The 16,835-nt window shown below is 37.3% G+C and overlaps 1 protein-coding gene across 1 annotated transcript; it reads left to right on the forward strand.

The window, feature by feature from the left end:
- The first annotated feature begins 1,437 nt into the window (after positions 1 to 1,437).
- LOC114722279 (TSET complex member tstE) lies at positions 1,438 to 16,378 on the forward strand. Its single transcript, XM_028908268.1, has 25 exons — positions 1,438 to 1,585; positions 1,669 to 1,824; positions 2,767 to 2,876; positions 3,395 to 3,560; positions 3,659 to 3,759; positions 3,916 to 3,988; positions 4,086 to 4,221; positions 4,986 to 5,146; positions 5,333 to 5,457; positions 5,541 to 5,640; positions 5,836 to 5,932; positions 7,280 to 7,331; positions 8,381 to 8,482; positions 8,572 to 8,718; positions 8,891 to 9,053; positions 9,145 to 9,375; positions 9,517 to 9,677; positions 10,370 to 10,498; positions 10,624 to 10,741; positions 10,879 to 11,074; positions 12,118 to 12,229; positions 12,308 to 12,462; positions 12,966 to 14,397; positions 14,824 to 15,018; positions 15,530 to 16,378. Exons 2-25 carry the CDS (start codon positions 1,692 to 1,694, stop codon positions 16,004 to 16,006), a joined length of 4,872 nt encoding a protein of 1,623 aa, XP_028764101.1. The 5' UTR covers positions 1,438 to 1,585; positions 1,669 to 1,691; the 3' UTR covers positions 16,007 to 16,378.
- Positions 16,379 to 16,835: the final 457 nt, after the last annotated feature.

Raw genomic sequence — 16,835 nt, forward strand, 5'->3', positions numbered from 1 at the left:
AGTGTATTGATTAGAACTGCCATTATTAGAATGATTAATTTAAAAAAATATATAAATATGATATACAAAGTGGATTAGAGTCATATATTTAAGATCAAAATAAAAATCAAACGAGATCTTATATTAAACACTAGAGGTAGTACTATTAGCTTAATTGCACTAATGTATTCCCATCAATTTTCCCAACTCTTTAAAAAAAATAAAAAAAATCTGTTATAACTCAAAACACAGTTCATCCCTCTCAATTTTAAAAAGCCAGCAGCTTTTACCTTGATTATTAACGTGATCTATTATTTATTATAATTTTTTGAAAAAATATGCCTTTTAGCTTCTATAATTCATCTCAATTGTCGAATCAATCCTTGAACTTTGAATTATATTACATCAACAATCCATATTTTTTTAGTATATCACTCACCAATAAGAGAATCCGCTCGGCAAATCCTGCCACGAGAAAAACTAGCCAAGAGCTTCTTTTTTCAACCAATACGTCAAGAATTATGTGGTACGTATAGAAAATAATAGACAACAAATGCTTCTTGCATATAAAACTATAATAAAAAGTAAACATGATTAAATAATAAATACATACTATATACTCCATCGATCTTTAATGTAAGACTTAATTAACTAATTTGAGTAGACTAAAAACTTTATTGAAATTAATTAATATGATATATTTTTTTCTAAAACACTCTAATGTACTATTTGGTATCAAGGAAATGAAGGGGAGGAAAGGGAAGGGGAAGGAACACTTTAATAAGCTATATTTAAAAATTTGAAGAAGCATGGTTTTAAAATTTTAATAAAGAGAAGAAATAATATAAAATAGTAATAAAAATCAATTAAAAACTTTTAACCCTGCTTTTTCAATTTTTTAAACCCAGCTTATTAAAATTTTTTCTTCCCTCCCCTCCATTTCTCTCATATCAAACGGACCGTAAGCATTTTTTTTAACTTTCTCCCTTCCCTTCCTTCCTGATTATTGTTAGGAGAATATCAATATGGTTAATTTGAAAAAAAAAATTTATAGACACGTAAAATAGATCTTACATATAAAACCAGTATCAACTCCCTAATTAAACCCTATATTAAGGAGCGGAGGAGCATCACAAATACATCGATTTTATCTATAATCTTTCTTTATACGACCCAAGTAGCCAACATGACACATGTTATGATTTTATTTATCATTAACCGACAAACAAATCAAGCAAATGTAAATAGTAAGGTGAAAACTGGGCCTTGATTTTTCTTGCCTGGGCGGATTTGGGAAGGTTTTCGGCAGGCCCATTAGTATGTTTGAAAGGGGCAGCTTATAGCCTCCTACTGTGCTTCTGTTCACACACACACACACACACACACAAAATCAACCCATACTGGGCTTTTTGCGCAAATTCAACCTCTGACCCAAATAATGATAATAATATGTTTTTGTGAATCTTCTTTTCCTTTTGGTTGAGTTTCATACCAGAAGGGAGAGTGCCAGGCTCATTCTCTCACGATCCTTCTGTTTCTTCCAATTATTTTGTCTGTCAATTTCGTGAAGTTCATCAGAGATCGTGGAGGCGCCATTCCTTACTTTGTAGGCTGAGAAGATCTGAATTCCGCTTCCTTTTTCGTCGTCTCATCTTCTTGTGCTTACGCAAGCTAATGTGGAGGTTGTAGACGAAACTTGAGTAACTGCATCAATGGAGTGGACGACATTGCAGCATCTGGATCTACGACACGTTGGACGCGGCGTTAGACCGCTGCAGCCTCATGCTGCTTCATTTCATCCTCACCAGGCGCTTGTTGCCGTCGCCATTGGAACCTACATCGTTGGTAAGCAATTGTACTAACCTCATGTTTTTGTCGTTTTTTTTTTTTGTAAACTCAGGAAGCCAAGTTCACAAACTTTATAATTCCCAACTAAACATTTTCAACCTTTGCTATATTTTGGTATTTTGAAGTTGGGTTTTTTAACTTTTAGCGAGTAAACTCCAGAGATCATGCATATGTGGGATGTGCTGCGGAAATTGCCTTCATTTCTTGATATAATATTTATGATTTTATGGAGAAGTGAACCTGATCTTCCTTGAGCTTGCTGCTGGTTTCCCTTTTCAGTTGTATAGTTTTTCAAAGCTTTGCTAGGCTCCGTTGACCGTCATGGATAATTGGATATACTGGCGAGTCTGATGCTTTTTGTTAATGATTTTCCGTCTAAATCAAAGCTTCCATAGTAAATAATCTAATTAGAGATGAAGGGAAATAATCTAATTGGCCCTTGATTTTAGCCTTAGAAGTCATTTTTCGCCCAGAGATCTATCTGAAACTACATGAATTTAGTCTCTTAAAGGGCCCTGTAAATGTCGCTTAAATTATTGATGATGCCTGCATAGGTGGAGAGGCACTGATAAAACAATCCTCTCTTTCTATGCATGTTATATGAGCCCGTTTCTTTTGTGATAATAGTCACTGGTAATTTATCTGGCATTTGCTTTGCTTGACTTGAATATTTTTCATTACCAGGTATTGAATACATTAGCTGTTGTGAACTATTGACTTGTCCATGTTAGTAATCTTTCTTCTGCCGTCATGTCTATTTATGTGGCAAATGAGTCTTATCTGGATATATGGCCATTGTATAAATGGGGCATTTTCTGGCATCAAGCATTCTTTTCAGTTGGATGTGTAGAGGGAACTTGCTTGTGATGCTGCCCTTTTGGATTGTTGACTTTTCTTTTGATAATTGATTTGCTTGTTGGCTTGTTGTCGTATATGCAGAATTTGATGCATTGACTGGAAGCAAGATTTCTGCCCTTGACATTGGTGCACCTGTTGTACGCATGTCTTACAGCCCTACAAGTGGGCATACTGTGATTGCAATTCTACAGGTTGAAATTGGTGTTGTACATTGAGCTTTTTTTATTTAATGTGCTTCTTGCTTCCCTTCAATCCCGTGTCCTGTATCAGTTTATTTGTTCCAATGATGAGGCATGGGCAGATCCAAGCCAATAGCAAGTAGGATCAAGTGACCCTAATTGATTTCACATATTTTTCTTTTGTTTTTGTTTGCATGCAATTATAGTGGTTCGACATTGTGGTGCCCCAAGGCAAGTGCCCCTAAATTCTTTCTAAATGTGAAAATGATGTTCTTGATATCAAATAAGTTTTTAATGTATCCATTGCAAAATATGAATAATCCTGAAAGGCGGTTTTAAAAATGATGATACCATGTCTTTTGCTCTGCTAAATGATGTAGTTATGAATTATGATTATAGTAAGTTTAATCTTATAATTTTTACTCTTGTCATGTGTAGTATGGAAAGTGGCCATACTTGACAAAATTTTAGATTCACCACTGGATGAGATGCTTTTATTCCTATTATGTCTTACATTTTCATCTGTTTAGGATTGTACGATACGGTCTTGTGATTTTGACCTAGAGCAAACGTGTGTACTGCATTCCCCTGAGAAGAAGACAGAACAAATATCTGCTGACACAGAAGTTCATATGGCTTTGACTCCATTACAACCTGTTGTGTTTTTTGGTTTCCATAGACGGATGAGTGTGACAGGTTGGGATTTGTTTTATTTGTGTGCATAGATCTGTGAGTCTCTTTGTTTGATCAATTACGGTGATGATCTTTATTCTTTTTCTTTTTCATGCATGAAGTTGTTGGAACTGTTGAAGGTGGAAGATCGCCTACAAAAATCAAGACAGACTTGAAGAAGCCCGTTGTAAATCTTGCCTGCCATCCTCGGCTTCCTGTCCTAGTAATGTGTTGTAATTTTGGTTCTTGTCATAATTTAATTTTTCTTGATGTACATTTGATGCATATTACAGACGTTCTGATTGCGCTCTCTTTCTCATCTCATTGATAGTTCAGGCATGTCCTTCTCAAATTTGCTTTCTTTTCTCCTTTTTTCCAGTATGTTGCTTATGCAGAAGGTTTGATTCGAGCATATAACATTCATACCTATGCTGTTCATTATACCCTACAACGTGAGATGATTCTCTGTGCAAAATCTTTTACTGATGTTATGGATTACTTATATTATACCTACTTGATGTAATTTATATCTGAAATTTCCAACTTCAGTTGATAATACCATTAAGCTTAATGGTGCTGGTGCCTTTGCATTTCATCCAACTCTCGAATGGATTTTTGTTGGTGATCGACGGGGTACACTATTGGCATGGGATGTATCAACTGAGAGACCAAGTATGATTGGAATGTGAGTGTGGATATATTTTACTTCTGATTAGGTTGCCTCCTTTTATTGTATTATCATATTCTTTACTTTGGTACTGTTTCCTTTCATCAACCAAAGTTTGTTGTGAATAGAAATGATATTCAAGACGCCTGCATAGAAGCTTACAAACAATAATTAAATGACTGTAAACATGGCATCATCATGTTGCTATGTTATAAAAGAAGGTATATATGCAATAGTATGATAGCTTTTGTATGTTTGTCAGAATGAAACAATGATCGTGTCTTAAATTTTTTGTCCAGTAGTCATGAACTATTAGGGAAGCATACAGCCTTCCAAACTAATGAACTATTTTTGTGAATGATACATTCCCCCCATTTAGAAACACTCATTTGTACTGCCTAAAGGTGGAGTCCCTCAATTATATCCTGCTGCTGACTTCTAATCTTTTGATTTTAGTGTGATTACTGATTTATGTCAGTGTTAAAGCTTTTTTTGTGTGCGTGTGTGTGTATAGAGAGAGAGAGAGAGATTTGGGGTGGTGTAATAGTTCTTAGAATCTAAACTACAATGATTGGAAGTACCTATGTTGTTTGAGCTGCTAAAGTCATCAGTTTAATTATATCTCATGCTTCCTCCTATCATTGACGCTAGAAAGTTTTAGTTACTGTTATCATTTGATATCAACTTGCTGCCCACTAGCTATATTTAGTGTAAATCTTTTTTCTGCATTGGTTACTTTGCTGACTTAAGATCTGGACATCTCATTGTTGTTGAAATTTCAGCATACAAGTTGGTCAACAACCAATAATATCAGTTGCTTGGCATCCCATATTGCGTTTACTTGTAACTCTTTCAAAGGATGGAAATCTGCAAGTTTGGAAAACACGGGTTATAGTTAATCCTAACAGACCTCCTATGCAGGCTAATTTTTTTGAGCCTGCAGGTTAGTCATCCTGACTCTTTCTAACATTACTCACATGATATTGCCTGCTGGGTTTTGGTAGTCTTTTGCTTATTTTCTACTAATATCTAGTATCCTGTGGATTCCTTCATAATTCTTGTTGCTTCATTCTTGTTCTGCTCTTTTCATTTAGAAATGTTTGGCTAATGTACCTCATTCTGTGTGCAGCAATTGAATCACTTGATATTCCTCGCATCCTTTCTCAACAGGGCGGAGAAGCAGTTTATCCCCTACCACGAATTAAAGCTCTAGAACTTCATCCGAAATTTAATTTAGCAGCACTAGTGTTTGCAGTTGCGTCCCAGCTAATATAATTTATCCTGGCTTGCCAACGACTTTTGAAAATTTACATTTGGTATTCATTTATCATTGACAGAATGTAACAAGCGGAGAGAATTCAAAAAATAAGACCACAAGCAGTAGAGAAAGGAGGAAGCAACTCTTTGCAGTTTTGCAAAGTGCACGAGGCTCTTCAGGTGATTGTTATTATTAACCATTTATCCTTTTGATATGTCTTTATTTGCTAATAAATTTTGCAGTTTCTCATTGAAGTTTTATCTGGCATCTAATTGCTAAATTATTTTGTCAATGTCAAGCATTTCGTATTTGCAGTGCTACTTTTTATAGTTTGCTCTTTGATCAGATTTACTAATGGTTGATGGGCTTTGCAGCATCTGTTTTGAAAGAAAAACTCTCATCCTTGGGTTCATCTGGAGTGTTAGCAGACCATCAGCTTCAGTCTCAACTACAAGAACATCATCAGAAAGGGTTAGTTGGAATTTATTGCGTTAATTATTTAAGTTGCAATATGATATTGCTGAAGTGTCTAAAGCAAAATGTATACTTTATCTTGTATATGATGAGGGGGGGGGGGGGGAACACTTTTTGCTTGGTTTTGGGTGCTTTTCTCCAGAGCGAATATCTTTTCACCACTTGTTGGGTAAATTTTCCAGTTAGCAGTTTAACCCCTTTGAATGATGTCTATTTATTTTCTTTTTCTTCTTTTGCACCCCATTGTTCCATGCAAATGTTTCTTCAGGGATTCAATAACCTGAACTTCATCACAAATGTTTAAACTCTTAGAATCTGGTTTCTATGGTTGTTACCTAAACCACGAAGCTCTAAGTGCAGGCGTGCGATTTTGATTAGTTGAGACATTTTATAGGGAAATTGTTCTTATCAATACTGGAAAAAAGGATTAGTAAGTGAAGCATTGAGAAAAAAGCAAATGGTTGAACTTGAACTTCTGAAAGGCACTTGATAAGACTGACTTCAGCAGCAAATCATTATAAACTCTTCAGGCTTGCTTCTGATATGTGTGGAAAGCACTAATGGAAATAAAGGTTACATGAAAGTGAAAGAAAGTGGAGACCCCTTGGCCAATGTGTTGTTGTTTTCTCCTACAAGTTATGGCCTTTATGTGGAAAAATATCTCATGGAATATGTTGTGTGCTGTGCAAACAAGTACCTGAATTAAGATGCTTGAGTCTTGTGATCTTCTGCTGTTTTTATTCTCTCTCTCTCTCTCACATTCATATCTCTCCAATTATATCTGTTCATGACTTAAGAAATAATTATGAACAGGCAATATTTTTTTGCCAGTTTAATGTCTCACCTCCCCCCCGGGGAGGGGGAGATAAACGTGATTTGTTAACTTGGAAAGTGGATCAAAAGCAACCATAAGGTGGATATATATTACTTTTCATCATCATCGACTCTAACCTTTTTATGGCTATGGCTCCTTCTAGGTCATTAATGGTATAAATTAGATGCTGAACTGGCCTTTTAGCATAATAATATGCCATGTTGAGGTCCATAGGATACACCAAATGTGAATACCTATGTATGGACTTGATTACCATGTCAGTAAATTTTGTCATTTGATAGTAATTTTGCAGTAGCTTGGTGTAGATTTGTTTCAGAATTACTTCTGCTGAGATTAAGCATTAGTACATTCAACCTAGCAGTTTGAGATTCTGATGGTTAGGGTTCTTTGGAATTTGTCTTGACTCCCTCCATCAATAGTAGTCCATGTCGTGCAATTTAGGATATTTATTGATTATTTATTTATGATTACCATATGTGATTATTGACATACTATACTCTTTCTTGCAGTCATAGTCATCTTACCATATCAGACATCGCAAGGAAAGCTTTTCTTTATAGTGTAGGTTCTTTTCCTGTTTTAAATTATCATTATATTTTGGGGTTAAGATTTTATATATATATATATTTTATTACTGCTACATAGAAGTTTATTTTTGTATATGCAACTGATTCTTTGTTGATACTTGAAATCTAAATATCAAAAAGCATCTAATGAGTAATGACTTAAAGTTAGATTCACCTGTTAGCCTAAAAACAAACAAAAAGGGAAAAGATGACAGGAAATTAACTCTAGTCAACAAATTTGCTGTTTCAAATCACTACTGACCTTCATTGTATCTCCTATGTTAGTTTTTCAAGGTGGTGATTGTTTGTACTTCACCCCTGCAATTTAATCTGTGTTTCTCTTTATAAACAACTGAGCATTGTGTTCTTAGTCCGGGTTAACTTTATTGATCTGATTAATTTGATAAATAATGTGCTGAGGCAAGAAGTCTGCCTCATCTAAATATAAAATTGTAACACAAAATTAATCATATAGAGTCCACCAAATCAGGAACTAACAGAAAATTTATAACAACTACACAACTGGATAAATTTTGAAAAAGTCTTGTGCCCTTTGGATATAGTTATCTCCATCCAGTCTATGCCTTGTTATCTAAGCGTTGAGAACTTGTTGGTTCCCAGCAGAGGAGATGCATGGCTGTTCTGATCTTGTGCTTTGGATGCGGCACCATGAGACTGTCTTCATGGCTTTAATATTTCTGAATCCAATTATGGCTTTGATACTACGGAAACAGTTGAGTGTTTGTGTACTCTGTGATAATTTCTTGATCTGAATAATTTGATATATAATGTGCTGAGGTAACAAGTCTGCCTCATCTAGCCCAAATATTGGAGAAATCATGATATGAAAAGAAACTAGATAGAGTGGACCAAATGCTGACAGAAATTATATAACAAGTGGGAAACTGGATACAACTAAAAACAAAATAAAATGTGAAAGAAAGAGAATAAAAGCAGCAAGAATCACATATGAGAATCACGGTGATTTCTAACACATCTTTTAAATATTTTTAACTGAGGTTTGTTTATATATAATCCTTGTAGCATTTTATGGAAGGTCATGCAAAAAGCACTCCAATATCTCGGTTGCCCCTCATCACTGTCTTGGATACTAAGCATCAACTGAAGGACATACCAGTTTGCCAGGTAAGACTCCTGTGAAACATTGATTTTGACATAGGTTTCTGTTTCTTGGCTTCCTCCCTAATTATCTAAATTTACTTATCTGATGCCAGCCCTTTCATTTGGAGCTAAATTTCTTCAGCAAAGAGAACCGTGTTCTTCATTATCCTGTGAGGGCCTTCTACATGGATGGTGTGAACCTTATGGCATATAATCTCTCATCTGGCTCAGATAGCATCTACAAAAAGCTTTATAATTCGGTAATGTAGAGAGATTTAGTCTATAACAAGTAGGGTTGTCTTTGTGGTTCTCCTGTAATTTCAATTACCTCTTCCAGTTACAAAACCTTATGTGTCATAACTATTCAATTATTTTGCATGAAAATTATGTCCATAATCAACATTGTCATGTTGTTCATTGATTTTGTTATAGATTCCTGGAAATGTGGAGTACCAAGTAAAACACTTGCATTATAGTAAAAAGCAGCACCTATTTCTTGTTGTTTATGAGTTCAGTGGCGCTACAAATGAAGTGGTGCTGTACTGGGAAAATGCAGGTGCGGAGACAGTGAGCAGTAAATGTAGCACAGTCAAAGGTACTTCATTCTTTGGAATGTATCAATTTTCTACCATATGAGATAGCTTGATTATGCATGAAGTGTGATTAATACTTTATTTGCCCTGTAGGTCAAGATGCTGCATTTATTGGCCCCAATGAAAATCAGTTTGCCATTCTTGAAGATGACAGGACAGGACTGGCTGTCTATACTTTGCCTGGGGGTTCCTCACAAGAAGCTAAGGAAGATGATAATGTATTTGCAGAGAACCAACCTGCAGAGACTAGTATTGGTTCAATTAAGGGCCCTACGCCATTTTTGTTTGAAACTGAAATTGATCGTATCTTCTCTACTCCTTTAGGTAGTTGATCACAGTGTACATACTTTTTCTGGGGCTGCTGTATATGCTACACATTAATGCAATTTTCCTTGTAAACTGTATTAATACTTTGTTTTTTTTCCCCTTTTTATAAAGTATTGACTGTGCCTTTTCTGATTGTAGATTCAAGCTTGATGTTTGCTTCTCATGGAAACCAGATTGGATTGGTAAAATTGGTACAAGGGTACCGCCTTAAAACTTCAAGTGCTGATGGTCATTATTTATCAACCAAAAGCGAGGGGAAAAAGGCAATCAAGTTGAAAAGAAATGAGATCGTACTTCAGGTATAATTCATAATTTGTGTCATTATCAGCTTTTTTCCTTTCCTTCTTTCTGAATCCTCACATGCCTAGCTACATACGACCGCTAGCCTCATAATAGATTGATAAGGGAGAAGTGGAAGAGGGGATACTTGATGGCCAACTTTCCAATATACAATATGATCTGTGTCTGTTTTATTTTCGGTTATGGCTGGCACTATTCTGAAGACATGCGTCAATAATTGGCTGATCTTTTTTAAAATACACTGCTCACCATTGCGCTGTCACAATGTCACTGAAATTTTAATTGCGATCTGAAGCTGATTATGGGGGGAAGAGGATGAGAATGTCAAAACATGTTCTAGTTTAATCTTTTAGGAGGTACAATGTAATTTCCAAGCCTCTTCCCCATTTATCTATCCCAAGCTGCGGTCTTCCGCAAATTCTCTTGTATAGGAGCGTGTGTTGAATTGCTTTCCTCATTTATGTGCTAAAGTGTAGCATGCGCAGTTACTTAGCCAATTTTAGTTCCTGAAATGCCTTTGTTTAAAGGCTGTTTCCTTGTCTGGTGGGTTGTTCTAGCTGAAGTAATTTCAGATCCATGCTGTCGTTTGGCAAAAGCCATTTGCTGTAGGATGCCTGGATTGTGTAAACTCATCTAATCATTGTATGTCATGGTCTTGTTGGGAATAAAGCGATGTTTAAAATTATGACAGGTGCACTGGCAAGAGACTCTTAGGGGCTATGTTGCTGGAATTTTAACAACGCACAGAGTCCTTATTGTTTCAGCAGCACTTGATATCCTGGCAGGCACTTCTTCAAATTTTGACAAGGGGCTTCCTTCAATATCCTTGACATTTATTCCTATGAAAATTAGAATCTGTATATTCTTACAAATTTGGTTTTATATGTAATTGAGATTTATTCTTTTTTTTTTTTTAAGGTTAAAAAATCCTTAACCTATGGCCACTTTAGATCACTCCTATGGGTAGGACCAGCCCTTCTGTTTTCTACTTCCACCACAGTTAATGTGCTTGGCTGGGATGGAAAAGCAAGGACTATTCTCTCTATTAGTTTGCCTAATGCAGGTAAATTTTCTTGGGAACAGGGATGTCACAATTTGTTCTGCCTTTTTTTTTAAAAAAAATTTATTTTGGCCAGTGTATTTTATTATTGTGTTGTCTTTCTGATCTATTTAAATGATTTTTTTTTTTTTTGGTTACAGTCTTGGTTGGTGCGTTGAATGATAGATTGTTACTCGCAAGCCCTACAGAAATAAATCCCAGACAGAAGAAGGCAATTGAGATTAAAAGCTGTCTTGTTGGGCTTCTTGAACCACTTCTCATTGGATTTGCTACAATGCAACAAAGTTTTGAGCAGAAGCTTGATCTACCTGAAATACTATACCAAATAACATCCAGGTTTCTTTCATTCATCTTCTAGAAAGTTTTAGTTAAAGGCCGTTGTCATACTGATAGTAGATCTGATGAAAGGTATATGAGGAGGAGAGGTACGGCTGACATAATAAACAATGGGATGGGCGGCTGATGAGGAGAGAGCATCAGGGAAGGAGTTAGTTAGAAGGCTGGTATGAGATGATGAAAATAGAATGGAAAGCTGAAGGGAGCTACGAAGTTTCAGGGTGGATTAGGGAGGGCATCTGGCTTTTGGAAGCTTGCAATGGAGTCTGAGTGTTGAACCAATGGCAAGAATCCGGGAAAAGGAGATAGAGAAAAGCAGGAGGGAGATGTTGAAGAAAGGACAGGAGAACAGAGGATATGAATTTTATAAGAGACTTGACCTAACCCTAATTAGTAAGGACTTTATAATTAGGTAAATTAATTTGATAATAAAAAGATAATTAACAAAAGGATAAAGAAAAAGACTAAAGAAAGGATAATCAATATATCATCATATAATATAAAATTTGTTGGGAATCATATAATTCATACGCCATGAACTAATTTACTGTAATCCCCATGTGAACATAGGCTCTACGTTAGAGTTAAATTGAAATCAATTATCAAAATTAACTGATTCTTTATGGGAAACTGCACTATTCATAAGTCATGAATAGTGTGATTTACCTCAATCTCCATGCAAACACGGCAACCACAATCTAGTTGCATTCAAAATAAAACTAATTAAACAATTTCTAATTCTTTTATTTATCCTCAGTTCTTAATGTACACATAATTAATGATATCTTCTCAAATTATTTCTTCCCAATCTCCTTTATAGAAGTTTCCCTATCCTAAATAGCTCCCTCGCCATTTCCAGTATCTCTTTTTGGTTCCTTCCCCAAGCCACTGCTAGCCGATTCAAGTTGCCCTCACGTCTGATTCCCCTCAGCAGCCCTGACGCTTTATTTTAGATCCTTCTAGTTGGGAATCTATCACTTGCTTTTATTCATTCATTTATTGAAGCTTTTAATGACTGGTTATAAATTCTTATCTCAATGAAGGTTTGATAGCTTGCGCATAACACCAAGATCTCTTGACATTCTAGCTAGAGGTTCTCCTGTTTGTGGAGACCTAGCTGTGTCATTATCCCAGTCAGGTCCACAGTTCACTCAGGTGAGTAATTGAATTCTTTGTCTAACTTTCTTGGCTATGGCTTAACCGTACTTCTAAACATGTTTGGTTTTAATATAGGTTCTGCGTGGTGTTTATGCTGTGAAAGCTCTTCGGTTTTCAACTGCTTTGTCAGTCTTGAAAGATGAATTTCTGCGTTCCAGAGATTATCCAAGATGCCCTCCTACATCTCACTTGTTTCACCGGTTCAGGCTGTTGGGTTATGCCTGTATCAGGTTGGCAGACCATGAAATTTTGTTCTATTTACAATGCTGTCCTTAGAGGAACCATCCAACTGTTGTGCTTGCGTGCTCCATTATTTCTCAACTTAATGGCTGTTGCGTCTTATCAATTTACCATGGTTTCATGATTCTGGTCTATTCTTGTGAAAATTAAGGATGCAAGAACATCAAATATCAAAGCACTTTTCTTTTTCCTCTCTACAACTAGTAATTTAGGTTTACTTCCATCTTAGCACTTAGCCATTAGTCAATTATTTACTGATTAGGTGTGCCTGCTATTTATTGGTTTATACTGAGCAATCCTATTCTCTGCAAGGATCAGTGGTTCAATTATATTGCTTTATAGCACCATGTAAAGTATGACATGCATGTTTCTGTTAACTTTTGAAACTCACAATACTGATGAGCTGGTGTTTGGATTGTACTTTAGTTATTTGAATAACTTCATCAACTATAAAATTACGTTGTCCACCTTTGTAATGTAAGGTTACTTGCAGGTTTGGTCAATTTGACAGTGCGAAAGAAACATTCGAAGTAATAGCAGACTATGAAAGCATGCTTGATCTGTTCATATGCCACCTTAATCCCAGTGCCATGCGACGTCTTGCTCAGAAGTTGGAAGAAGAAGGTCTAGACTCAGAATTGAGGCGATATTGTGAAAGAATTCTACGAGTTCGATCTTCCGGATGGACACAGGGTATATTTGCCAACTTTGCTGCAGAGAGCATGGTTCCTAAAGGACCTGAGTGGGGTGGTGGAAACTGGGAGATCAAAACCCCTACAAATGCAAAGGATATCCCTCAGTGGGAGCTTGCTGCAGAGGTGACACCATATATGAAAACTGATGATGGTAGCATTCCATCCATTATTGTAGATCATATTGGTGTGTATTTAGGATCAATTAAGGGAAGAGGTAACATTGTAGAGGTGAGGGAAGATAGCTTAGCCAAGGTCTTTCCTCCATCAGGTAGTGATAAGCCAAATGGTCCTGAGGTATCTTCAGTTAAAGCCATACCTAGTCAGTCAAAGGGACTTCTTGATGGTACTTCCAAAGGTAATTTATTGATGGGTCTGGAAAACCTTAAGCCTGCTAATGCCTCTTCTGATGAACAAGCTAGAGCAGAAGAAGAATTCAAGAAATCTATGTATGGAGCTGCTGCTGATGGGAGCAGTAGCGATGAGGAAGGAGTATCAAAAACAAAGAAAATACAGATTAGAATACGAGACAAGCCTATTGCATCTTCTACTGTGGATGTAAACAAGATCAAAGAAGCCACAAAACAGTTTAAACTTGGTGAAGGCTTAGCTCCACCAACAAGGACCAAGTCTTTATCTGGTGGTGCCCAGGACCTTGGCCAGATCTTGGCCTTGCCACCAGTAACTACTGGGATGGCTGCTCCTACTGTTTCAACCCCAGGTGACCTGTTTGGTACGGATGTTTTAACACGACCAGAACCAATCTCACAGCCAAGTCCTGTGGCTGTAGGTGGGGGAATTAAAGCAGCGCCTATTCCAGAGGACTTTTTTCAGAATACAATTCCATCCTTCCAGGTTGCTGCATCACTGCCTCCTGCTGGGACATATCTCTCCAAATTTACTCCTGGAGCTGAAAGCAGCCAGACTACTTCAGCACAGGTTAATGCTTCTGCAGCTAATGCTGGGGTTCAAGGTGGCATTCCCCCTCAAACTATTCAACAACCTGTTGTTCCCCTTGAGTCCATTGGGCTTCCTGATGGTGGAGTTCCACCACAATCTTCAGGCCAGGCTGCAGTCATGCCAGCCGCACCACAACCAACATTTCAGGTTGCTCATGCACCAATTTCTACCCAACCTCTTGATCTTAGTGTTCTTGGAGTACCAAATTCTGCTGATTCAGCAAAATCTCAACCTCGTGCTGATTCTCCACCATCTTCTGTGCGTCCTGGGCAGGTGAGTAAATATACTTTTATAATTTGTCTCTGTGTAGAATGAGTGACCCCTAGCCATTCTTGTGCGCTCTCATGGTTTGAGCTTTGTGATTTTCAAACAATGGGGTATTTTTCTGATTTTCTATGGGTGTTGGAGGAAACATGGGAGGGTATGAAAGGAATTCTCTGTTGTTGGTGATGAATCCTTCTTTGGGAGGCTCCCCCCTCCCAGTCTATAGTGGCTTGCCCTTAAAATGATTTTTTAGCAAAAATGCTGCACATATAGTCATGGTTTTGGTAGATTGGGCAAACTGCTGTGAGGTGGTCCTATAATCAGGAAATAATTTTTTCTTCAGATAATACTGTCGTTCAGAAATATGCTTTTACTGGACTATATATATGCATGGATCTTTTTTTGTTTGCAATCTTATGGGTCCTTTTATGACAGGTTCCACGCGGGGCTGCTGCTTCTGTATGTTTCAAGACTGGACTTGCTCACCTTGAGCTAAATCATCTTTCAGATGCATTATCTTGCTTTGATGAGGCTTTTCTTGCATTAGCTAAGGAGCAATCCCGTGGAAATGATATTAAAGCTCAAGCTACAATCTGTGCCCAATATAAGATAGCAGTCACGCTTCTTCAGGTACTGTTACACGCTCTAATCCTAAAGACTAGTTGAATTCATTCTGTTAGCAAAAGAACTTGTAGAAAACGAAATTTAAGCATGCATGATCAGAGAAACTGCAATTAAAAAAAAAAAAAAAAAGGAGAGAGAGAGAGAGAGAGAGAGAGCAGAGGTGGGAAAACCCGATTAGAGGCCCTTCTTCTGTGTCTCAATGCTCTGATCTTATTTCAATGCGTACCTCTTATGAAATATTGCTATAAGTTCCCATCTGTTGAAACTGGATAGTTGGGGTTTAAACTGGAATAATAAGCATCATCTAAATTTGAATCAAGTAAATTGTGTTGAGCCGTTTTTGGAGGATGCCTTGACATTTCTACAAAAAGATATGCTACCTTTCTAGCCTGGGTAAGATATGTTAAGCCATGACCCATGAACTTTTAAATTTGGGTCACCTTTAGATTTAGTGATGCACTGGAAGATATCATTTCATTAATTGATTTGAAACTATCTTTACTCTTTATGTCTGTAGGAAATTGGACGTCTGCAAAAAGTTCATGGTCCAAGTGCAATCAGCGCAAAAGATGAGATGGCAAGACTTTCACGCCATCTGGGTTCCTTACCCCTTCTGGCCAAGCACCGAATAAATTGCATTCGAACTGCCATTAAACGAAACATGGAGGTCCAAAATTATGCTTATAGCAAGCAAATGCTAGAACTACTTCTGTCTAAAGCGCCTCCTAGCAAGCAGGAAGAGTTTAGAAGCCTTGTTGACTTGTGTGTTCAGAGGGGTTTGACTAATAAGTCCATTGATCCGTTGGAGGACCCCTCACAATTCTGTGCTGCCACATTAAGCCGGCTGTCAACCATTGGATATGATGTCTGTGATCTGTGTGGAGCCAAATTTTCAGCGGTCACTGCACCAGGATGCATCATCTGCGGAATGGGAAGCATCAAAAGATCAGATGCGCTCACCGGACCAGTTCCAGTTCCTTCTCCATTTGGCTGAGTCCCCATGATCGCTAATAATACTTGTTTAACGTGCGACGCCCCCAGTGATACTGATGTTGAAAGACGCAACTTGTAGAGGAAACGGACAATTGAATGGAAAGGGGGGCAAATTCCTGCACCAACTCTAGAGAGATTATAGGCTTCCCTCATTGTGCATACTGATTCTGATGTGATTGTTTGCGATAATTTGCCTTGGCTTCCTTCTCTTTTGATTTCTTCCCCAGGTCATGTAATTGTCTGTATTGCGTAATATTTTCCCCCAGTTTTGTAATATACTGACGATAGTTTGTGAAGATAGAAAAACAATGTTAATATGCATATTTGTATTATTGATGATTTCTAAGAAACAAGAGAATGTGTCCTTATGCGAGTGGCTGAAATTCTAATTTAATTGAAACGTAAATTTTAAACTTTCGTGGGTAATAGGATTAAGGTCTCGACAGTGTCTAAATTTGTTAATTTATGGACGACCCAACAAATACTGTGCGTAAAGTGAGCTAAGATCCACAGGCCTTGTAGGCCTGTGCATGCGTTCAAGTTTCCTTGTGGTATAGTCGAGGCCCACAATCCAATGGGCCGAGGCCTCAGAATGGTAGGGCCTGTTGCAAAAATTGTCCCAATTAATTCGTGGGGTCCTTAAAGATATATATACATCAAGTGATTTTTCTGGGTAATGAAGAAAGCGCGTGGGGTGAGGGGCAATGGACGATCGAAATTAAATTAGATGCTCCCAGAGGGAGTATACGTGAAAGCAATTCCCAGGCATCAGGAACAAGAATGTTTAGCTCCATTTGGCTCTTAAAGATATATGGCAATATTAGGTGAGA

Source organism: Neltuma alba, unplaced genomic scaffold, assembly GCF_004799145.2.
Source record: "Neltuma alba isolate B1F8T4 unplaced genomic scaffold, ASM479914v2 tig00012088_pilon, whole genome shotgun sequence".
In the NCBI taxonomy this organism is placed as follows: domain Eukaryota; kingdom Viridiplantae; phylum Streptophyta; class Magnoliopsida; order Fabales; family Fabaceae; genus Neltuma; species Neltuma alba.